Source organism: Hyla sarda, chromosome 3 (assembly GCF_029499605.1).
Source record: "Hyla sarda isolate aHylSar1 chromosome 3, aHylSar1.hap1, whole genome shotgun sequence".
Lineage (NCBI taxonomy): Eukaryota > Metazoa > Chordata > Amphibia > Anura > Hylidae > Hyla > Hyla sarda.
Window position 1 is genome coordinate 352,951,082 of NC_079191.1, and position 24,260 is coordinate 352,975,341.

Genomic DNA, 24,260 nt, shown 5'->3' on the forward strand with positions numbered 1-24,260 from the left:
TGCGGGGGTAGTGTCGTCATGGCATGCCCCCTCAATGCAGCCGCCACACCCCCTCCCATAGACTTGCATTGAAGGGTCATGGCTTGACGTCACGAGGGGGTGTGGTCGTGCCACCATGCCCCCTCCCATATACTTGCATTGAGGGGGCATGGCGTGACGTCACAACCCCTGCAGCTCACACCCAGCATTCGGAACAAAATGTTCCGAACGCTGGGGCAGTGGAGTACCCCTTTAACACAAAAGAGCCACCCACAAGAATTACAATACATATTGTCTCTAATCTGTTGCTGGCTGCTACTAAGCACCGCTCCGTCCCCCTCCTTCTAAGAATTCCCATTCATGAACTTAAATACTTAACATGTATCATCCTGATCTCAAAAACTAAGCTAGAGCCATGCAAATTCATTAATTTTAAAAAAAGTATGCTGTAACACAGAGAGACATACAGAAATCGACTCGATTATAAGACGGTATAAGTGAATATTTATATCTATATTTTAGGATAAGGTTATTTCTCCGGCAAAAACAAAGAAGAAAGATGTCACATTACAGAGAACATCAGCCTGGGATGACACCACACAGACTCTCGGAAGTATGATTTACTACAAACAATAGAAATATATCACAAATTCCTATATTACTATATATGCTGTATATTTAATACAAAACCTACACTGCACATTTTATATTTGTTCATTATCTATTTCTTATTTGTCATATAGTGTTAACATGTTCCCCAGGGTAGGGGATAAATATGTGATCTTAGCAATCCTAAAGTGGTTTTCCCCGTAGCACTGTACTAGGGTATCTTCAACACCTCTGTAGACAATGCATGGAGCCACCCCACACCTCCATGCATCGGGGAGAGCCTGGGCTGATTCTGGAGATTGGTGGGGGTCCCAGAGGTCAGCCCCCCAGCGATCAGACATTTATCCCCTATCCTTTGAAACATGTTAAGCACTGAAATACCCTTTAACAATTGGACCACTAAAGTTTCTGCCTGAATAGAGCAGTAGTGTGTATGCTGGATCGCCGCTCCGTTCATTGTCTATGGGAGTGCTGAAGATGGCCAGGTATATTGCTACTTTATTTCCGCTCCTTTCAGACAGAAAATTCGACCATTCCGTTTTTTTTGTTTTTTAAACCGCATTCACCTTGCAGGATTAAAGGGGTTATCTCATTTTTTGTTTGTTTTTCTTTCTTCTCATATCAGATCCGTGTATCCTGTGGATTACTTTAGATTCGGAGGAGTACGCTGACCAGCGTTTTTTTTGTTTTGTATAATGTTAATAACATGGTTAACGAGGGCTTTTGGGGGAGTTTTTTGGAATACATTTTTTTTTAAACGTGTTGTGTTTGTGTATTTTTACTTTATTTACTTGACAGGCTTGGTAGTGGAAGCCGTCTTATAGAGGGAGTCCATTACGGGCTTAGCATTAGCTACAAAAACAGCTAACGCTAACCCCCAATTATTACCCCAGTACCCACCGCCACAGAGTTGCCGGGAAGAGCCGGTATCAACAGGCCCAGAGCATCAAAAATGGTGCTCCTGGGCCTAGGAGGTAACAGGCTGGTGTTATTTAGGCTGTGGAGGGCCAGTAACAGTGGTCCTCGCCCACCCTGGTAACGTCAGGCTGTTGCTGCTTGGTTGGTATTTGGCCGAGAAAAAAAATAGGAGGAACCTTTATGCTTTTTTTTTGCATAAATAAATATAAGAAAAAAAAAAATTAAATAAACGCATAGGGTTCCCCCTATTTTTATTTTCAGCCAAATACCAACCAAGCAGCAACAGCCTGATGTTACCAGGGTGGGCGAGGACCAATGTTACTGGCCCTCCCCAGCCTAAATAACGCCAGGCTGTTACTGCATAGGCCCAGGAGTGCAATTTTTTATGCTCTGGGGCTGTTGGTACTGGCTATTCCCGGCACCCCTGTGGTGGTGGGTACCGGGGTAAATATTGGGGGTTAGAGCAAGCTGTTTTTGGGGCTAACGCTAAGCCCAGGCTTAGTAATGGACTCCATCTATAAGACAGCTTCCACTACTAAGCCTGTCAAGTAAATAACAAACAAAAGAGAACACATTTGAAAAAACATTTATTCCAAAAAAACACTCCCCCACAAACCCTAGATAACCATTTTATTAACTTTAAACAGAAGGGAAAAAAAAAAAAAACGCTGGTCATCAACGTAGTCCACAGGATACACAGGATCTAAAATGAGGAGAAAAAAAAAAAGAAAACAAGAAAAATAGGTTAATCCCTCTATTGTTACCCGCCTGTGCATCTCCCGTGCTGCACGACCACAACTCACAGCATGCCCTTACTGTAAGGACATGCTGGAAGTTGTAGTTATGTGGTGCGTGAGATGTGCGGGTGAGTGACAAGCTTGTCACCTACCCCCCCCCCCTGCGCTGCACGACTACAACTACCAGCATGCCCTTACTGTAAGGAGATGCTGGGAGTTGTAGTTATGTGGTGCGTGAGATGTGCGGGCGAGTGACAAGCCCCCCCCCCCCCCCGACACATGACTACAACTCCCAGCATGCCCTTACAGTAAGGACATGCTGGGAGTTGTAGTCATGTGGTGCGGGAGATGTGTGGGCGAATGACAATCTTGTCACCTACCCCCCCTGCTGCACGACTACCCCAGCTTGCCCTTACAGTAAGGGCATGCTGGGAGTTGTAGTTGTGCAGCAGAGAGCAGGTGACAAGCTTGTCTCCCGCCCCCCTCCCCCCCTGTCGCACAACTACAACTCCCAGCATGTCCTTACTGTAAGGACGAGCTGGGGTAGTCGTACAAGCCAGGGAAGCGGGCGGTAATGCGCTCCGCTCCCTGGCTGGCGGTGATCAGAAAATCACGGGACCCGACGGGAAATTTGAAATGACAGTAAACTCTGCGGCGCTGTAGCAAAAGGAGCACAGACTGACATAACACTGCAGCCGCCCGGGACTCCTGCAGCCGGGACGGGGGGTTGTGCAGGAGCCGTCCCTGCCATCCTTCAGTGTGTACCGCAGTGCTGAGGGATGGCAGGGACAGCTCCTGCACATCTCCCAGCCCATCTGCAGGAGTCCCGGGCAGCTGCAGAGTGATGCCACCCTGGGCTCCTTTTAACATTTAAGGGAGCCGCGGAGTTTAAGTCCCTACTGTAAGATCAAATTTCCCGCCGGGTTCCGTGATTGGCTGCTCGGTCCCGGCCAATCACGGGTCCCAGCGGGAAATGTGAAGTTACATTAGGGATTACAAAAACTCTGCGGCGCAGAAGTATGTTAAAAGGAGCCCGGGCTGGCATCACTCTGCAGCCACCCGATTCTAACCCCGCTACTCTATCTAACTTAATGAGGGGACAGGAACACTGCTTCACATCATTTCCCTTGTGTCCCACACATCTCCCGTCGCAACAAGACTACAACTTCCAGCATGCCCTCGCTGTAAGGGCATGCTGGGAGTTGTAGTCTTGTAGCAGGCAGGAGATGTGCAGTAGACAAGGGGGGGGGGGGATGTAAAGCAGTGTCCCTGTCCCCTCATTAAGTTAGAGTAGCGGGGTTAGAATCAGATGGAGTCTGGGCGGCTGCAGAGTGATGCCAGACCCGGGCTACTTTGTACAGTTGTTTGATCATATTTCCTGCTGGAGCCGTGATCGCGGCTACCGGCGGGAAATATAAAAATTTGGAGAGCTTACGACTTTTTGTGCGACTTTCGCACTTGATAAATCCCTGACCACTGCAAGTGAAAAATAAAATTCATTTTGGAAAGCTTTTATAGCTTTTTGCTTACAGCCAAAAATTTGCTTAGGTGCTTATGTGACTTTTGTAAGCAAAAAAAGAGCTCTAAATCCCTGGATAAATGTTCCCCCATGTCTTTTTCTAGTCGGTGAAACAAATGGTAGACTCAACAAATCCTTTACCGGTCCAAGATTTCTGAACAGTCGCCTAGGAAAACCCAACCAAGGAGAAGAGCCATTGTCTGCACTTCAGACACAGAGGTCTCAGGTACAGTGTATAGTTATTTATTCATAAACAGCAAGTTATTCCCTCTACAGCCGATTGTAGAGTTTTCTTATCTGAGGGCCACAGACCACAATAAACGTTAAAGATGTATTTCCATCTCAGACATTTAGGTCATGTGGACAGTATATGCCATATATGTCTGAGAAGTGGAGGTGCTACTAAGGGTATGTTCACACTGCGGCATTCCGTGAGCAGAATTCTGTGAACGTACGCTAAACCTGCTAACAACAATCGTTCTCTTTTACCTGGCTGTGTTTAGGATCTGTTTTGTGCATTCTGTATTCTTCCAAAAAAAAGAAAAAAAAGAGTGTGGCATACTCCATTGCAATCTGTACGTACAGAGGTTTCCACCCTAGAAGCGATGCTAATGTATCTCCATACATAGAGCCAATGTCTGTGCATGAGATCAAGTTTTACATGCTTAGAGGAATCCATTTTTACAACCAACCATAGTCTTATTAAATGTTATATATGCAGGAACGTATAAAAATACTGTCTTTACATCATCATTTAATTTCTGTTTAGCTTAATGGAACATCAGAACCTATTCTTCGAAAGAGTCTGACAAGTACGCAAAGTATGAGAATCCAGCGGGAGACTGATTTCCTCAAGTAAGTCTTATTTTGAATATTTTTGCAAATGTATTCAATATTCAGACCCTTTTCTATGAAATCTGAAACTTAGTTATGGGGCCTTCCATTTCTCTTGATCATCTCTGAGATGTTTCTACACCTTGATTGGAGTCGCCTATCTTAAATTCAGGTTACTGGACCTCCTTTAGAAAGACACAGCTAATAATTCATGATTTGGAAAGCTCTCCCAGCTAATAATTCATATCAGAGCAAAAACCAAGCCATGAGGGGTAAAGAACTGCCTGTAGAGCTGTAGAGAAAAGATTGTGTGGAGGCACAAATCTAGAGAAGGGTACACACAAATTGCTGCTTCCCTAAATGTTCCCAAGAGCACAGTGGCCTCTATAATTGTTAAATTAAAAAATAATTTGGAACAACCAGGACTCTTCCTAGACCTGGCTGCCCCACCAAGATAAATATTCGGGGGAGTAAGCTGGCGGCAGTCACATAGCAATGGCAGAGTGAGGAGCAAAAAAACATGAGCCATAAAAAAATAATAATCGTTGGGGTCATGAAGGGGTTAACAAAAGAGTGATGCATTTGGTAGAACCCTCTGAGGAGTGGAGCTCATTTGGGATGCGGCCCTATGATTTTTGTATGCGCCCCTAGCCAAGCGTGCTACATAAAGAGTTGCATGAACATTGGGTGGCCTTGATAAACGCCTCATTTCTCTGCCTTTGTAACGATGTAAATTCCAAAAAGTTAGACCCTGCAAATATTTTAAAGCATACAGCGGTAACGACTTACATGTATAATGTTTACAGTGTTAAATATAGTAAGAAACTGCACTTGGCAGATTTAAAGGGTTACTCCGCTACCCAGTGGAGTTCCGAACGCTGTGTGCGGGCTTCCGTGTTAACGCCCGCCCCCTCGTGACAGCACGCCTTGTCATGTGACGTCACGTCCCACCCCCTCAATGCAAGTCTATGGGAGGGGGCGTGGCGGCTGTCTCACCCCCTTCCCATAGACTTTCATTGAGGGGGGCAGGCTGTGACGTCACAAGGGGGTGGGCGTGAACACGGAAGCCCGCACACAGCGTTCAGAACTCAATGTTCCAGACGCTGGGGAGCGGAGTAACCCTTTAAATAAAAAATAAAAAAATATCCAAGAAACAGGTTGTCTGATTCATTTCATTTGCATTTAGTGTTGCACACTTACTAGCTATTTATAATTTGACCAGAAGGTGTCACTTAGAGTCCATGTTAACAATTCTATTTTGTGGCTAGTCATTGTTCTCATATATTGTAAAAGGAGAATGCCCTAATATTTAGCTTTTCATCGCTAACTAGAGCAAAGATATCTGAGTAAAATACACAGAATGTTTCATACACCTCCTAGAACCCAACAGAGGAGATTTATTAATACTGGTGCACCTTACAAGTGGAGCGCCCATCCCATGATTGGGACGAGTTGTTATTTTATCATATTTATGACATTACAGACCAGTAGCATGCAAATATATGGCCATCCACAGCTTCCCCAGGGATAAAAGTTTTGTAAAGGGGTACTCCAGTTTAAAAAAAAAAATGAATCCCCTATCCACAGAATAGGGGAGAAGTGTCTAGTCATCAGGTTTCTGACTGCTGGACCCCCAGCGATCTCCTGCACAGTGGTCAGGCTCTCCTTGTGCACGGAACGGGGGTCAACATGCCCCTTCATGCATCTTAATGGAAGAGCCGGAGATACACAAGCACTGTACTCATGTATCATGTTTGTTATTTATTTCTAGGTGTGCTCATTGCTTGGCACCTCGGCCATCAGACCCTTTTGCGCGTTTCTGCCAAGAATGTGGATCTGCAGTCCCTCCTGTGCCTGGACGTCGTCTCCCACCCCCTGAGGGAGGACAGGTAGCCATTCAGTTATTTATCTTAAAGGGGTACTCCGCTGTTAAGCGTTTGGAACAAACTGTTCCAGGGAGCTTGTGATGTCAATGCTATTGTTGGTACATTTGCCAACATTTGCTAGGTCTAGAAGGCCAAAGCTGAAGAGGAAGTACTAAAGTATTTAAAGGGGTACTCCGCTGCTCAGCGTTTAGAACAAACTGTTCCGAACGCTGGAGCCGGGAGCTCGTGATGTCATAGCCCCGCCCCCTCATGACGTCACGCCCTGCCCCCTCAATGCAAGTCTATGGGAGGGGGCGTGACGACTGGTTATATTCATGCAGCGTTGCTGGTTGAAGAGAATACCTGCGATGTATGGGATCAGACATGGTTGCCGACTGTGGTACACCAAAACTCTACACTCGTGAGTTATTAGCGGCTCTGTTTTCCAGCATAGAGCCTTCTGCAGTGGGGCTTTGGTTTCATTTCTAAGCTGACATTCTGTTTCCCCGCAGATGGGGCTGTGTGTGGAGTGTAGGACAATGGTCCCTATGAATACTCCTTCCTGTATTGTGTGTGAAGCGCCATTATATCTTCAGATGCAGCCTCAAGCTAGTATGAACCTTAAGGTAAGTTCAACTTTGCTCATTTATATTGTTTCTTTATATTCCTAAATTGGTTATTCAGGGTTTAAAACATTGATGCTACAGTATAAGCCATCAATATGGGACCGGGGAGGGTCCCAGTTGCAAAATTCCCCACCAATCAACTTGGGCAACACTGCAGTATCTGGCTTTATTGTTACCGTAGTACTACAATTGCAAGGACAGGCAGAAATAATCATTAAAGAGGCTTTGTGCTTACATGAACACCTCCGGCCCTTCAAACTGATGATGGTTGGGGTCCTGGGAGCTGATTTTCTGCCAAACTAATATTGATGGCCTCTGTTGGGGACGGGCCATCCATTTTAAAAAGCCTGGATAACCCCTTAAAACTTATATATGTGTTACAGAAAGGCTGAAGAGACCTTGGCCAGTGATGCGTATGGGAATTGTTTTCATGTCTTGCTTATTTCATCATTTCAATTATACCACCAAAACCTATATGTATAATACACAGAGTGGGCCATTTATATGGATACACCTTAATAAAATTGGAAGGGTTGGTGATATTAACTTCCTGTTTGTGGCACATTAGTATATGTGAGGGGGGAAACTTTTCAAGATGGGTGGTGACCATGGTGGCCATTTTGAAGTCGGCCATTTTGAATCCAACTTTTGTTTTTTCAATAGGAAGAGGGTCATGTGACACATCAAACTTATTGGGAATTTCACAAGAAAAACAACAATGTGCTTGGTTTTAACGTAACTTTATTCTTTCATGAGTTATTTACAAGTTTCTGACCACTTATAAAATGTGTTCAATGTGCTGCCCATTGTGTTGGATTGTCAATGCAACCCTCTTCTCCCACTCTTCATGCACTGGAAGCCTGTGCTAGCATTTCTCCTGCGGTGTATATAGTAGTATATAGCAGTATATACAGATACTGGAAGCCTGTGCTAGCATTTCTCCTGCGGTGTATATAGTAGTATATAGCAGTATATACAGATACTGGAAGCCTGTGCTAGCATTTCTCCTGCGGTGTATATAGTAGTATATAGCAGTATATACAGATACTGGAAGCCTGTGCTAGCATTTCTCCTGCGGTGTATATAGTAGTATATAGCAGTGTATACGGATACTGGAAGCCTGTGCTAGCATTTCTCCTGCGGTGTATATAGTAGTATATAGCAGTATATACAGATGCTGGAAGCCTGTGCTAGCATTTCTCCTGCGGTGTATATAGCAGTGTATACGGATACTGGAAGTCTGTGCTGGCATTTCTCCTGCGGTATATATAGTAGAATATAGCAGTGTATACGGATACTGGAAGCCTGTGCTAGCATTTCTCCTGCGGTGTATATAGTAGTATATAGCAGTGTATACGGATACTGGAAGCCTGTGCTAGCATTTCTCCTGCGGTGTATATAGTAGTATATAGCAGTGTATACGGATACTGGAAGCCTGTGCTAGCATTTCTCCTGCGGTGTATATAGTAGTATATAGCAGTGTATACGGATACTGGAAGCCTGTGCTAGCATTTCTCCTGCGGTGTTGCTATCAGTGTGTGAAGAGTGGGAGAGGAGGGTTGCATTGACAATCCAACACAATGGGCAGCACATTGAACACATTTTATAAGTGGTCAGAAACTTGTAAATAACTCATGAAAGAATAAAGTTACGTTAAAGCCAAGCACATCATTGTTTTTCTTGTGAAATTCCCAATAAGTTTGATGTGTCACATGACCCTCTTCCTATTGGAAAAACAAAAGTTGGATTCAAAATGGCCGACTTCAAAATGGCCGCCATGGTCACCCTCTATCTTGAAAAGTTTCCCCCCTCACATATACTAATGTGCCACAAACAGAAAGTTAATATCACCAACCATTCCCATTTTATTAAGGTGTATCCAGATATATGGCCCACTCTGTATGTATGTGTATATATATATATATATATATATATATATAAAATTTATTTTTTATTATAATTATGTAGCTTATTTAAATTTTTTTTAAAGGACAAAACCATCTGTCGTTTCTGTGGAACTGGAAATCCCATCAATCTAAAGTATTGTGTGACCTGTGAGGCAAAGCTGCCAGAAACTCAAATGGTACATTCCGTTCTTAAGTTTTGAATGTATGGGATACCAACAGTGAGGGGCTAAGGTGGCAATTATTAAACCGTTTGAGGTTGAAGACTATATTATGATTTAACAACAAGAATAAAGGATGATGTAAAGAAACATAGAATGTCAGCATATAAAAACCATTTGGCCCATCTAGTCTGCCCATTATTCTGAATACTATGAATAGTCATATGGATAGTTATATTAAGGATAGCCTTATGCTTAAACCCCTCACTGTATTTGCAGCTATTCCATGCATCCACTACTCTCTCAGTAAAGTAATACTTCCTGATAATACTTTTAAACCTTTGCCCCTCTAATCTAAAACTATGTCCTCTTGTAGTAGCTTTCCCTTGATTCCCTTTATGTATTTAAAAGTTTATATCATATCCCCTCTGTCTCATCCTCCATCTAAGCTATACATGTTAAGGTTCTTTAAAGGGGTTCTCCAGTGGATTTATTTTTTTTTTTTAAATCAACTGGTGCCAGAAAGTTAAACAGATTTGTAAATTACTTCTGTTTAAAATTCTTAATCCTTCCAGTACTTATTAGCTGCTGTATGCTCCACAGGAAGTTTTATTTATTTCTGGATTTTTTTTTACCCCAACCTCAAGGTAGGTGTTTGTATAAAATACAATAAGACCGTGCTTCAATTATTCTATTGGTTTATTAAAAATAAAAATAAATAATAACAGATTCCCCTCTCACAGGGCCCTTGTGGGAGAGAAAAATGAATTATAATACAAAAAAATACAATCAATACGCCACTGAATTGCTTCAGTACTACTGAAGAAAGGGTCGGATAACACTAGTACCCTGAAACGCGTCTAGTTGCTTTTAAATTTACGCCACTTATTGCAAAAAGGATTTTTGTTGCTTTACATCTACTGGTGAACGTCTCTGGACAGCTATCATCTGCTATCATCTTGCTATTTTATAATGAACATTATTCTGCAATATAACCAGCAATTACTATAGCAATTCAGTGGCGTATTGATTGTATTTTTTTGTATTATAATTAATTTTTCTCTCCCACAAGGGCCCTTTGAGAGGGGAATCTGTTATTATTATTTATTTTTAATAAACCTATAGAATAATTTATTATTTATTATATATCTTATTGTATTTTATACAAAGACCTACCTTGGGGAAATTTGCTATTTTTTTATTGTACCGTATTTTTCGCCCTATAGGACGCACCGGCGTATAAGACGCACCCAATTTATAGGTGAAAAATCTAAAAAAAAATAAAGATTTTGAACCCAATAGTGGTCTTCAACCTGCGGACCTCCAGATGTTGCAAAACTACAAGTAGTGTAGTTTTGCAACATCTGGAGGTCTGCAGATTGAAGACCACTGCATAGGAGGTAGTACTCACGTGTCCCCGCCGCTCCGGACCCGTCACCGCTGCCCTGGATGTCGCTCCATCGCTGTCGCCGTGTCCCCGTCGCTCCGGAACGTCTCTGCTGCCGGCCGGGTATCCTCGCTCTCCGTCGCCGCCATCATGTCGTTACGCACGCTGACGCACGTACGCGACGACGTGATGACGAGGAAGGAGAGCGCCGGCCATACAGGGGATGCCTGAATGCACCGAGGAGGCAGGTAAGGTCCCTCCCGGTGTCCTGTAAGCACTAACCCGGCTATTCAGTCGGGCTATTCGGGACCACCGTGGTGAAATCGCGGCGGTCCCGAACAGCCCGACTGAACAGCCGGGTGAGTGTCACTTTCCCTTCAGACGTGGCGGTCAGCTTTGATCGCCGCGTCTGAAGGGTTAATACAGGGCATCACCGCGATCGGTGATGTCCTGTATTAGCCGCGGGTCCCGGCCATTGATGGCTGCAGGGACCGCCGCGATAGGGCCCAGTTTTGGGGAAGAAAAAGTGCGTCTTATACGGCGAAAAATACGGTACCTTTCTAACACACCAAGATATAGGTGTGCACCCCAGTTACCTCGGTAAGTGTATAATTGTGAGCTGCACCAAATTTTTCCTGTTCTCCTAATTTACAAATCTGTTTAACTTTCTGGAACCAGTTGATTTAAAAAAAAAAATAGTTTTTCACCGGAGTACCCCTTTAACCTTTCCTGGTAAGTTTTATCCTGCAGTCCATGTACTAGTTTAGTAGCTCTTCTCTGAACTCTCTACAATGTATCTATATCTTTCCGGAGATACGATCTCCAGTACTGCGCACAATACTCCAACAAGTAGTAAACACTAAACAGCAACAATGACAAATAGAAAATAATTTACACTTCTACACTAAACTCCACTTTACATGTAATATAGATTATAGACCCATGAAGTGATCGCTCTTCTTGTTGCTGTTGATACTAATAGGATGTATACTTGACTTATACTGACTTCTATATATGTATTAATAGACAATGTTCAGTGGGGATTCAGCTCCCCCGCTTCCAAACCAGCTGGGCAAAATGCAGAGCTGTTCCAAGTGCGGCCGTGTGAACCTGTCAGAAGCCCGATTCTGTGACTGGTGTGGGGCAAAGGTAATCTTTAATTTCAATGATCTTCTATGTCTAACAATATACGTCAACTCTTGTCACTTTAGTGTCTGCCATTATTTTGTTTTGCAGCCAGGTCCTTCGGTGAGTTACCTGACCTGTTCCAAGTGCAGTGCTAGCAACCAGCCATATGCCCATTTCTGTTCCTCTTGTGGGGTTTACCTGGAGCCTCCAGCAAGATTTTCCACCCACCAGAATAGTATGGTACGACCTGCAGACTGCTTAGCATTATCTGGTGTAAGCTTTTGTGTTTGCTTGTTACCATTGTTGTACATTTTAAATAAAAGTATTGTTAGCACATCCTTCAACCCCTAAAGGGGTACTCCGCCCCTAGACATTTTATCCCCTATCCAAAGGATAGGGGATAAAATGTGTGATCGCGGGGATCCCGCCGCTGGGGACCCCCGCTATCTCCCTGCTGCACCTGGCGTTCATTTAGAGCGTTTGGTGCAGCACCGGAGGCTTGTGACGTGCATTGATGGGGCGTGGCCGTGACATCACGAGCCTCTGCCCTGAAGTTTTACAAAACTTCTTGGGGATTGCAATCCCCTCAGGAATAACCCTGACTAGAGACTCCCAAAATAAAACTTAACTTTCATTCATAATCCTATTTAAATGAATATGTGCTCAGTGGCCACTAGGTGGCAGTGGTGTATTAAAACTACAGCACTGCTTTTACTTTCTGGTGATTATTTCTAGTTCTGCTTGGCTTGTATACGGTTAGCTGGATATGTTATGTTGTCAGCTGACTCATGAGTACCAGCATTCCATATACTGTTGTGTCACGCAGTAACACAGTGCTGCGCTAAAATCTCAATCCTTCCTCCTTAACGTTTCGCCATTAGATGGCTCGCGCCTTTTGAGAAAGCCATCTAATGGTGAAACGTTAAGGAGGGAGGATTGAGATTTTAGCGCAGCACTGTGTTACTGCGGGACATAACAGTATATGGAATGCTGGTACTCATGAGTCAGCTGACAACATAACATATCCAGCTAACTGTATACAAGCCAAGCAGGACTAGAAATAATCACCAGAAAGTAAAAGCATAGTGCTGTAGTTTTAATACACCACTGCCACCTAGTGGCCACTGAGCACATATTCATTTAAATAGGATTATGAATAAAAGTTAAGTTTTATTTTGGGAGTCTCTAGTCACGGTTCTCCCTGAGGGGATTGCGATCCCCAAGGAGTTTTGTAGTATATTATAAGTTGCCCTGAGACCCCCAGGGGACCTTTTTTGGTGATTTTCTGCCCTGAAGTTCACTCCATGCACCGGTTGTCTGGGGTGCTGCAGCCGAGATCGCTGGGGTCTCAAGTGGTGGGACCCCCGCGATCAGACATCTTATCCCCTATCCTTTGGATAGGGGATAAGATGTCTAGGGGCGGAATACCCCTTTAAGGATTCTTCTTATACCCCTTTAAGGACTTTTTTCCACCTCACCTTCTAAAAATCATAACACTTTCAGTTTTCCACCTAAAGACCCATATGAGGCTTGATTTTTGCGCTACCAATTTCTCTTTGTAATGAGATCGATCATTTCACCCAAAAATCTACAGCGAAACAAAAAAAAAAATTTGTGAGACAAAATTGAAAAACAAACAAACACCATTTTGTAATGTTTGGCAGCTTCCGTTTCATACAAGGTGCACATTTCGGTAAAAATGACACCTTATCTTTATTCTGTAGGTCCGTACGATTAAACTGATACCCAACTTATATAGGTGTGATTTTGTTTTACTTCTGTTAAAAAAATTGTCATCTTCTGACCCTTATAACTTTTTGTGTGAGCGCTCTTTTTTTGCGCTGTGATCTCTTGTATTTATTGGTACAATTTTTTTACCTTTTTATAAAAATTTTTAGGGTTTACAAAGTGACCAAAAATATGCAATTCTGGATTTAACCTCTTCAGGACATAGGGCGTATGGATACACCCTGCATTCCGAGTCCTTAAGGACCGAGGGCGTATCCATACGCCCGTGGGAAATCCGGCCCCCACCGCCAGCCGCAGGGGCGCCGGAGCCGGATGCCTGCTGTAATCGTTCAGCAGGCATCCCGGCATATCGCCCAGGGGGGTCATTATGTCCCCCCATGTCGGCGATCGCAGCACATCGCTCATCAATTCAGATGAGCGATGCGCTGCGATTCCGTTCCCCGCCGCTCGCCGGGCGTGGATCGGAGCCGGATGTCTGCTGATTTCTATCAGCAGACATCCCGGCAGTGTGCCGGAGGAGGTCCGGAGGACCTCCTATACCGGCGATCGCTGCAGGACACCGGTAACTACTAACCGGCGTTCTGCAGCGGTTCCGGGTCCTCAGGGTCACGTGTGACCCTGTTACCCGGATATAGATGGTGACTGGTGGTGTAGTATACACCACCAATAACCATCCGTACTGTACTGGGGGCTGGCATTGTGGCCACCCCCCTCAGTACAGTTGTGATTGGGTGGCCAAAGTGGCCACACCAATCACAATGTAATAGGAGGGGATGGTGGGGGCTAGGAGCACGTTGCTCCGTTCTGCCCACCATTCCACAGAGATCTGGTGTGCAGGACGGAGCCCCGTGCTGCCCACCATCCCCTCAGTAAAAAAAAAAGTGCCCCTTGCCCCCTTTCTGTGGCCCCTTGGCACAGAAATCCCCAGGGATAGCTTTAGATTTAGGTAGGGACAGGTTAGGGTTAAAAAAAAAAAAGTTTTTTTTTTCCTTTTTTCGGCGTACCTCAGTGGGTGTCCGTGGGTCCGTAGCACCTTTAGCTGCGTGACCCCGGCCCTGCTTGGTCGCTGCGGTCTGCCGCCAGCCTTTTTTTTTTTTGGCGCAGATCTTTATTTTTTTCTTTTTTCCCTAAGCGTGTGTGCGGACCCTCTTAGTTATAAAAGAGCGGTCCGCCACCGTTTGTTAAAGCCCACCCGCCGCTGATCAGTCCCATAGTACTGATCAGCGTTTTTTTTTGTGGTGCCGGTGCATTTTTACGCGTTTTCTAGTGCTTTTTTTGCACCCATAGGCGGTCCGTGCCACCAGTAGCAGGCGTGTACTGTGTGGCCGGACCTTACCTGTGTGTGCGGCGTGCCTCACCGCTGTCAGTGATTTATCACTGATCAGCGGTTTTTTTTGTGGTGCCGGCGCTTTTTTTCGTGTTTTCTAGCGTGTTTTTGCACCCATAGGTGGTCCGTGCCACCAGTAGCAGGCGTGTACTGTGTGGCCGGACCGTACCTGTGTGTGTGGCGTGCCTCACCGCTGTCAGTGATTTATCACTGATCAGCGTTTTTTTTTTGTGGTAAAGGCACTTTTTTCGGTTAACGCATATTTTTTTTGCACCAATAGGCGGTCCGTGCCACCAGTAGCAGGCGTGTACTGTGTGTACGGACCGTACCTGTGTGTGCAGCCTGTCCCACCGCTGTCGGTGATTTATCACTGATCAGCGTTTTTTTTTTTTGTTCAGGCGGGTGCATTTTTTCCAGGGTTAAGCGTTTTTTTATTTTATTTTTCGGGTTTTTTGTGTGGGGGTCTGAGTACAAGCCACCAGCCACTGTTCTGGGCTGAGTGGCCGGACCCCCCTCTGACTTCTGCGCCCCCTGCCGCCACAAGCGCTAATCAGTGCGCACACCACTGATTAGATAAACGCTTATTTTTTTGGCGCAGGGTTTTTTTTGCGCTAGAAGTCCCCCTTTTTTTTTATATTTTTTTCTGTTAGGGCGGGTTAGTTTAGTTAGGTTAGGCTAGGGCGGGTTAGGGCGGGTTAGGGAGGTAGTATCGCACCACACCACACGCAGCACACACACCAATAAAGTTTCCCCCCCACACACACACACATACCCGTATCCCCATTAGAGCAGGGAAATGGCCCGCAGAGCGTTTTCGGCGGAGGAGGCATATGCCATAATTGCCTCCGACACAGAGAGCGGCTCAGAGGACGATGAAGACCCCACCTTCCTTATTTCATCGTCCTCCTTATCATCTAGTTCTGATGATGAGCCACCAAGGCGGCGGAGACGCCGCCGTGCGGTGCCGCAAACCTCCTCTGCCCTTGACCCTGTGCCCCATGCTAGTATGAGTCCCCCTGGCGCTCATACTAGTGAAGCCCCCCTGCCAAGGTCACTGGTAACTCGTACCGGAGAACTTGTCTGGGCTGAGCCAGCGGACCACGAGCCCGTGATTCCTGAGTTTGTTGGCGACTCAGGAATCAAAATTAACATCGCCGGGTTCACTGAAAAGGACTTTTTCGGTAATTTTTTCAGTGACGACTTTGTTAATCTAATGGTTACACAGACGAATCTGTACGCCCAACAGTTCGTCGCCGCTAACCCGGGCTCACTTTTAGCTAGACCCGGCGGCTGGACTCCAGTCGATGCAGCCGAAATGAGGACCTTTTGGGGCCTCGTGCTGCATATGGGTCTAGTTAAAAAACCCAGTGTCAGGCAATATTGGAGTGGGGACGTCTTTTACCAGACACCCCTCTACAGTATGGCCATGGCACGTTCCCGGTTCGAGGCCATTCGGAGATGTTTGCATTATGCTGATAATGCGGCATGTCCCCCCCGAACTGATCCCGCGTATGACCGCCTGTATAAAATCAGGCCGGTCATCAATCACTTCGGGGCCAGATTTTGGGAGGCCTATGTCCCTGGAAGGGAGGTCGCTATTGATGAGTCGCTCATCAGCTTTAAGGGGAGACTCAGCTTCCGGCAATACATCCCTACCAAGCGAGCGCGGTATGGCATGAAAATGTATAAACTTTGCGAGAGTACCTCCGGGTACACTTGCAAGTTTATGGTGTATGAGGGACGAGATTCCTGCATTGAACCCCCAGATTGTTCCCCCACTCTGGGTGTTAGCGGGACAATCGTTTGGGGCCTTTTGCACCCATTGCTAGATAAAGGTTACCACCTTTACGTGGATAACTTGTGGAATCAAAGAGGCCTTCCTTCCTATCCCCTGCAGACTCCTATCCCCCGGGGTGAGTCCCGTGCTTTTTCCCATGAGAACCTGTTGTTGGTCCGGTATAAGGACAAGAGGGATGTCCTTATGCTCACCACAATTCATGGGAATGGCAGCACCCCTGTCCCTGTGCGAGGTACCGTGGGACCGGTCCTCAAGCCCGATTGTATTCTGGACTACAATCGGTATATGGGGGGAGTTGATCTTTCTGATCAAGTCCTCAAGCCATATAATGCCATGCGCAAAACAAAGATATGGTACAAAAAAGTTGCGGTCTACATGGTACAGGTTGCCATGTTCAACTCTTTTGTACTGTACAAGAACACTGGCAACACAGGGACATACCTGGAGTTCCAAGAGGAAGTTCTAAAGGCCCTCATCTATGGTGACCGCCAAAGAGCGGGTTAGAGCACCTCTGGAACTTCAGGTCCCCGGATCGTCCCCGGCCAACACTTTCCAGGTGTGATCCCCCACACTGGAAAGAAGGGACGATCTCAGAAGAAATGCAGAGTGTGTCGCAAGAGGGGGATTCGGAAGGACACCACCACTCAATGCGACACTTGCCCCGATCATCCGGGCCTCTGCATAGGCTGCTTCAGGGAGTATCACACTTCCATGGAGTACTAAATTTTCCGTCATTTGCCCTAATTTTCATTACCCACAATTCGACTCCAATGTACCAGTCCAGGGTACATTGTCTTCCAAATTTTATACCAACCCCCCCCCCCCCAAAAAAAAAAAAACCTTTTTCTCAATACCCCCAATATCTTTTTTTTTTTCTTTCTTCCCCCTAAAAAATGGGTCATGGGACACAGAGTCAACAGCATTGGAGGTTTGCAGTTGCCTCAAATGCGCAACGCTCTCTCTCCCCACCTGAGCGGGTTGCGCATTTGAGGTAACAGAATAGGGACGGCCCCACACATCCCCTTCCCAGAATGATGATTCAGAGTATAGGGTTTGGGGCGGGCATCCTTTTTACTTTTGGCTGTACTCTGGGTCATCATTCTGGGAAAATAATTGGCATATCAGTTCTAAAATTGCAATTTTCTTCCCCCCATAGTACACTTCATCCATTCCTGGAAAATAAATGAAGGGAACACCCGTCTGTTCCAAATCTCCACTTCGTCCTATACACCTTCCCTAGGGGGTGTACTGTTTGTAATAATCTCACATATGGGTGTTCCTTTCTTGTATTTTCCTCTGAATGTATGTAACTGTTAGGTCCGTAACAAACATCCACCTCAAATGTGAAGAGTTCTCACTGAGCTCTGTCGTTTTTCCTAGTTCGGAGTCACATGTTAGTTGTTCCCAGAAAAATGAAGCAGCGCATAGGTTGAAAATTGCAATTTTCAAAAGCTACCCTTCATCCATTCCTGGAAAATAAATATAGGAAACACCTGTGCGTTAGAAATGTCCTCTTTACCCCTATACCCATTCCTCAGGGTGGGTACTTTCTGTAATGGTGTCACATGTGGGTGTTTCATTTTTGTATTTTCCTCGGAATGTATGTAACCGTCAGCTACTGATATGCCATAGGCCACAAATTCAAAGTGACCTCTATGACTTCTGAGCCTTGTTGTGTGCCCGCCCAGCACGTTACCCCATATGTGGATGGATTTTTATAGTCAGGGGAAAAAGCCCTCCAAAATTTGTAACCCAATTCCTCATATTACCCCTTGTGAAAATGTTAAAAATTGGGTAACCCCAGCATTTTAGTGTAAAAAATTCAAATTTTTCAATTTAGGCCCACTTTTCAAAAAACCTGTGAGGTGTAAGAACTCACTGTAACACTGTTACGTTCCCCGAGGGGTCTAGTTTCCAAAATGTAATGCCATGTGGTTTTTTTTCTGCTGTCCTGGCACCAAAGGGGCTTCCTAAATGAGGCATGCCCCCAGAGCAAAATTTGCTTCCAAAAAGCCAAAATGTGACTCCTTCTCTTCTGATACCTGTAGTGCGCCAGCAGAGCACTTTTTACCCCCATATGGGGTGTTTTCTGAATCGGGAGAAATTGGGCTTCAAATTTTGGAGGGGTATTTTCTGCTATTACCCTTTTCAAAAATGTAAAATTTTTGGGAAAACAAGCATTTTAGGTAAAAAATTTTACTTTTTTTTTACATTTGCAAAAGTCATGAAACCCCTGTGGGGTATTAAGGTTCACTTTACCCCTTGTTATGTTCCCCAAGGGATCTAGTTTCCAAAATGGTATGCCATGTGGTTTTTTTTTTGCTGTCCTGGCACCATAGGGGCTTCCTAAATGCGGCATGCCCCCAGAGCAAAATTTGCTTCCAAAAAGCCAAATGTGACTCCTTCTCTTCTGAGACCTGTAGTGCGCCAGCAGAGCACTTTTTACCCCCATATGGGGTGTTTTCTGAATCGGGAGAAATTGGGCTTCAAATTTTGGGGGGTATTTTCTGCTATTACCCTTTTCAAAAATGTAAAATTTTTGGGAAAACAAGCATTTTAGGTAAAAAATTTTACTTTTTTTTTACATTTGCAAAAGTCATGAAACCCCTGTGGGGTATTAAGGTTCACTTTACCCCTTGTTATGTTCCCCAAGGGGTCTAGTTTCCAAAATGGTATGCCATGTGGTTTTTTTTTTGCTGTCCTGGCACCATAGGGGCTTCCTAAATGCGGCATGCCCCCAGAGCAAAATTTGCTTCCAAAAAGCCAAATGTGACTCCTTCTCTTCTGAGACCTGTAGTGCGCCAGCAGAGCACTTTTTACCCCCATATGGGGTGTTTTCTGAATCGGGAGAAATTGGGCTTCAAATTTTGGGGGTATTTTCTGCTATTACCCTTTTAAAAAATGTAAAATATTTGGGAAAACAAGCATTTTAGGTAAAAATTTTTACTTTTTTTTTACATTTGCAAAAGTCATGAAACCCCTGTGGGGTATTAAGGTTCACTTTACCCCTTGTCATGTTCCCCAAGGGGTCTAGTTTCCAAAATGGTATGCCATGTGTTTTTTTTTTTTTGCTGTCCTGGCACCATAGGGGCTTCCTAAATGCGGCATGCCCCCAGAGCAAAATTTGCTTCCAAAAAGCCAAATGTGACTCCTTCTCTTCTGAGACCTGTAGTGCACCAGCAGAGCACTTTTTACCCCCATATGGGGTGTTTTCTGAATCGGGAGAAATTGGGCTTCAAATTTTGGGGGGCATTTTCTGCTATTACCCTTTTAAAAAATGTAAAATTTTTGGGAAAACAAGCATTTTAGGTAAATTTTTTTTTTTTTTTTTTACATTTGCAAAAGTCATGAAACCCCTGTGGGGTATTAAGGTTCACTTTACCCCTTGTTATGTTCCCCAAGGGGTCTAGTTTCCAAAATGGTATGCCATGTGTTATTTTTTTGCTGGTTTGACACCCTAGGGGCTTCCTAAAGGTGACATGCCCTCCAAAAACCATTTCAGAAAAATGTTCTCTCCAAAATCCCCTTGTCGCTCCTTCGCTTCTGAGCCCTCTACTGCGCCCGCCGAACAATTAACATAGACATATGAGGTATGTGCTTACTCAAGAGAAATTGGGCTACAAATACAAGTAAAAATTTTCTCCTTTTACCTCTTGCAAAAATTCAAAAATTGGGTCTACAAGAACATGCGAGTGTAAAAAATGAAGATTTTGACTTTTCTCCTTCAGATTGCTGCTATTCCTGTGAAACACCTAAAGGGTTAAAACACTGACTGAATGTCATTTTGAATACTTTGGGGGGTGTAGTTTTTATAATGGGGTCTTTCATGGGGTATTTCTAATATGAAGACCCTTCAAATCCACTTCAAACCTGAACTGGTCTCTGAAAAATAGCGAGTTTGAAAATTTTGTGAAAAATTGGAAAATTGCTGCTGAACTTTGAAGCCCTCTGGTGTCTTCCAAAAGTAAAAACTCATAAATGTTATGATGCAGACATAAAGTAGACATATTGTATATGTGAATAATAAAAAAAAAAATTGGAATATCCATTTTCCTTACAAGCAGAGAGCTTCAAAGTTTGAAAAATGCAAAATTTTCAATTTTTTAAAGAAATTTGGGGATTTTTAACCAAGAAAAGATGCAAGTTACCACAAAATTTTACCACTATGTTAAAGTAGAATATGTCACGAAAAAACAATCTCAGAATCGGAATGATAACTAAAAGCATTCCAGAGTTATTAATGTTTAAAGTGACAGTGGTCAGATGTTCAAAAAACGCTCCGGTCCTTAAGGCCAAAATGGGCTTGGTCCTGAAGGGGTTAAGTATTTTTTTTATGTTTACGTCATTGACCGTTCAATTAACGTTATATTTTTATAGTGTGAACATTTATGTATGCAGCAATACCACATATGTTTATTTTTGTTTACATATATTTTTTTTTCTAAATGGGAAAAGGAGGTTGATTAAAATTTTTATTAGGGAAAGGGTTAATTCACATTTATTAGCTTTTTTTTTTTTTTTTTTTACACTATTTTTTAGTCCCCATAGCATAGATCAGTGTTATCAGGCACTGCTGCTCCAGCCTGCCATGGCTGCCTGGAGCATAAGATCATCGATAAGACAGCGAGGAGGCAGGTAAGGGCCCTCCTGTCGTCCTCTCGGGACACCGCGGTTTTACGTCGGTGGTCCCGATCAGCTTTGCTAAGCTGCTGGGACTGTTTCATTTAATTTCAGACGCCGCTATCAAAGCTGATTGCGACGTCTGAAATGAAATTAAAAGTGGTCCCAATTAGCAAAGCTGATTGGGACCACAGCTGTAAAAAAAAGGGGTTAATGCCGGACATCACTGCATTTGATGATGTCTGGTATTAGACTCGGGTCCCAGCGGCTGATAGCTGCTGGGACCACCCAGCTATGACGCGGGGTCAGCTCCTGAGCCCATGTCATAGAAAGGGAGCGGGCGCAGGGTATATATGTAAGCCCTACGTCCTTAAGGGGTTAAATGGGCACTGTTAGATCCGAAAAACTTTTTACATGTTGTTACTGATGAAATTTGAAGACCTTTTGTAATATGGTTGTTTAAAAATGTTTGAGTCCAGCAGCAGCATCAAGCTTGTCCATGAGTCATGGACAAGAGATAACAAGGCTGCATGTGCAGACACACCAATCACCTCCCACTAACACTAGGGATGGACACGTCCCCTTCCCCTGAGAGGATTTCTAACACTGAGCTAATGAAGAGAGGTATTTTTATATAAATATATGTGATAGAGGCATAAAAATTACATGTGCATGGTCAGGATTAGGTACTGAGTAACATACTGAGTAACAGATCTGACAGGTATACTTTAAACATTTAGGCATTATTCTAGTGAACTAAGGTTTTCAGGGAACTGTAGTAAAAAAAAAAAAGGGAGCGACTGCTTTATTTTGTTATTTTTCTTTCTTGACCCTGCAGAGTCTTATTTGGTATGTCAGATTAATACCACAGTATACCATCAATGCCATAGGCCACAGTATGACAAGTGTTAGGACCACACCAAACAAATCCCCATGTCCCAGTTTCCTGACAAGTGGGATATTGTAGTTAGGAAAAGTCACATCCAAATTTTTTGTTCCCCTTCACTGAGATGTGCCACAGGCTTTAAGGGGTACTCCGCTGCTCAAGGGGCGGGGTTATGACGTCACAAGCTCCCGGTGCTGGCTCCAGCGTTCCTAACAGTTTGTTCCAAACGCTGAGCAGCGGAGTACCCCTTTAAATTTGACAACTGCTGTGTTCTCCACCTTCTTCAGGTTCTGAGTTACGATTTGTTGTCGGATTCTGAGCTCTATCTGTCAGAAATAATTGTAACTTTACATGGGATACTTCCTTACAGCGACTTGTAATAAACTTTTTTTTATCATTGGGGGTATACAATCGCTCGGTGTGTATAGACTCTACATATTTCATGTCATGGTTAGAGCCTGTACATATCTCTCCTATCCCAATCAGGAATTGACACAGATTGTGCACTCAATTTTACTACAGAAATAAGAGCTGAAATAAATGGGCTTTTCTGGGCAGATCCTGCAAAAAGAATAAATATGTACAGAACTTTCATAGATTGGGCTGAGAAGCCAAATCCCATTGATATCAATAGGATTCTGCTGCACAGAATTAAAGGGGGTACTCCGGTGGAAAACTTTTTTTTTTTTTTTTTAAATCAACTGGTGCCAGAAAGTTAAACAGATTTGTAAATTACTTCTATTAAAAAATCTTAATCTTTCCAGTACTTATTAGCTGATGAATACTACAGAGAAAATTCTTTTCTTTTTGGAACACAGAGCTCTTTGCTGACATCACGAGCACAGTGCTCTCTGCTGACATCTCTGTCCATTTTAGGAACTGTGCAGAGCAGCATATGTTTGCTATGGGGATTATTTTCTCCTACTCTGGACAGTTCTTAAAATGGACATAGATGTCAGTAGAGAGCACTGTGCTCGTGATTCAGCAGAGAGCTCTGTGTTCCAAAAAGAAAAGAATTTTCACTGTAGTATTCATCAGCTAATAAGTACTGGAAGGATTAAGATTTTTTAATAGTGGTAATTTACAAATCTGTTTAACTTTCTGGCACCAGTTGGTTTAAAAAAAAAAGTTTTCCACCGGAGTACCCCTTTAATTCAGAGCGGAATATCTATCCCGTACATCGGCCCTAAGGCTCTGTGCACATTTGTGTTAGAGACTGTTATTAGCTTTCTTTTTTCACCTTCATGCAATGCAATTTTTTCTTTCCAAACTGCTTGGAGGAGCCCATTGGACCCCATTATAAATCATTGGGGTCTTCTGAGCACTAGTGTCCATTGTGAATCAGATCCAGCACAGTGTTGAGGTTTCCGTTGTAAACAGGAGCCACAATGTAGATGTAAAAAGAACCTTAGGGGCCCGGTCGTGAATTCATTCTCATGGTTAATATTGTCTTTCATTTTAGGATTTAGATGGACGAGCTTCCTGGCAAGCTTTAGCAGTCTCCTTGCCGAACACAAGGCTAGATGTAGACAAAATGGACAAAGGAACCCAGACCGTTGGATTGTTTTACCCATCTAGCAAGCTGATGGAGAAAAAGGAGCTAGAATTATTGAATGAAAAAGAAAAGAAAGAAAAGATGAGCGATCGCAAGGCTGTGGTGACAGCCATCAGCCCTGGTCGAGGCGAGACAAATACATTCTTTTCAATTGTGACATTTGGGTCTGAAGGCTGAGTATGTTAGCCTAGGATCATAGTATGTTTATGTTATACCGTGAGGCATACATTAAAGGGGTTCTCCGCTGCTCAATATTTGGAACAAACTGTTCCGAACGCTGGAGCCGGTGCCGGGAGCTTGTGACGTCACAGCTCCGCCCCCTCATGTCATTCCCCGCCCCCTCAATGCAAGTCTATGGGAGGGGGCGTGACAGCCGTCACGCCCCCTCCCATAGACTTGCATTGAGGGGGGGTGACATTGCATCATGAGGGGGCGGGGCTATGACGTTACTATCTCCCGACGCCGGCTCCAGCGTTCGGGACAGTTTATTCCAAATGCTGAGCAGCGGAGTACCCCTTTAATGTATACTGCATAATATATGATGCAACAGGATACAGATATACAGATCATGTTACTATTGACTTCTTTTGAAAAAAGCAAAGTATATATCTGGGTACATTTAAAAAACAAACAAAAAAAAAACAGTATTAAGAAGGAC

The 24,260-nt window shown here is 44.1% G+C and overlaps 1 protein-coding gene across 4 annotated transcripts in view; it reads left to right on the forward strand.

Moving 5' to 3' along the window:
- Positions 1–24,260, forward strand: part of DZANK1 (double zinc ribbon and ankyrin repeat domains 1) — a 69,291-nt gene that overhangs the window by 14,629 nt on the left and 30,402 nt on the right. For 3 of the 4 annotated variants that reach the window (XM_056567595.1, XM_056567594.1, XM_056567593.1), the window contains 9 exons: positions 502–592; positions 3,867–3,988; positions 4,532–4,617; positions 6,368–6,485; positions 6,974–7,087; positions 9,078–9,170; positions 11,566–11,688; positions 11,776–11,940; positions 23,510–23,729. In XM_056567595.1, the coding sequence (XP_056423570.1) occupies positions 502–592; positions 3,867–3,988; positions 4,532–4,617; positions 6,368–6,485; positions 6,974–7,087; positions 9,078–9,170; positions 11,566–11,688; positions 11,776–11,940; positions 23,510–23,729 (1,132 nt within the window). The remainder of the gene's footprint in view (positions 1–501; positions 593–3,866; positions 3,989–4,531; positions 4,618–6,367; positions 6,486–6,973; positions 7,088–9,077; positions 9,171–11,565; positions 11,689–11,775; positions 11,941–23,509; positions 23,730–24,260) is intronic. The other variant, XM_056567596.1, reaches the window with a different exon arrangement.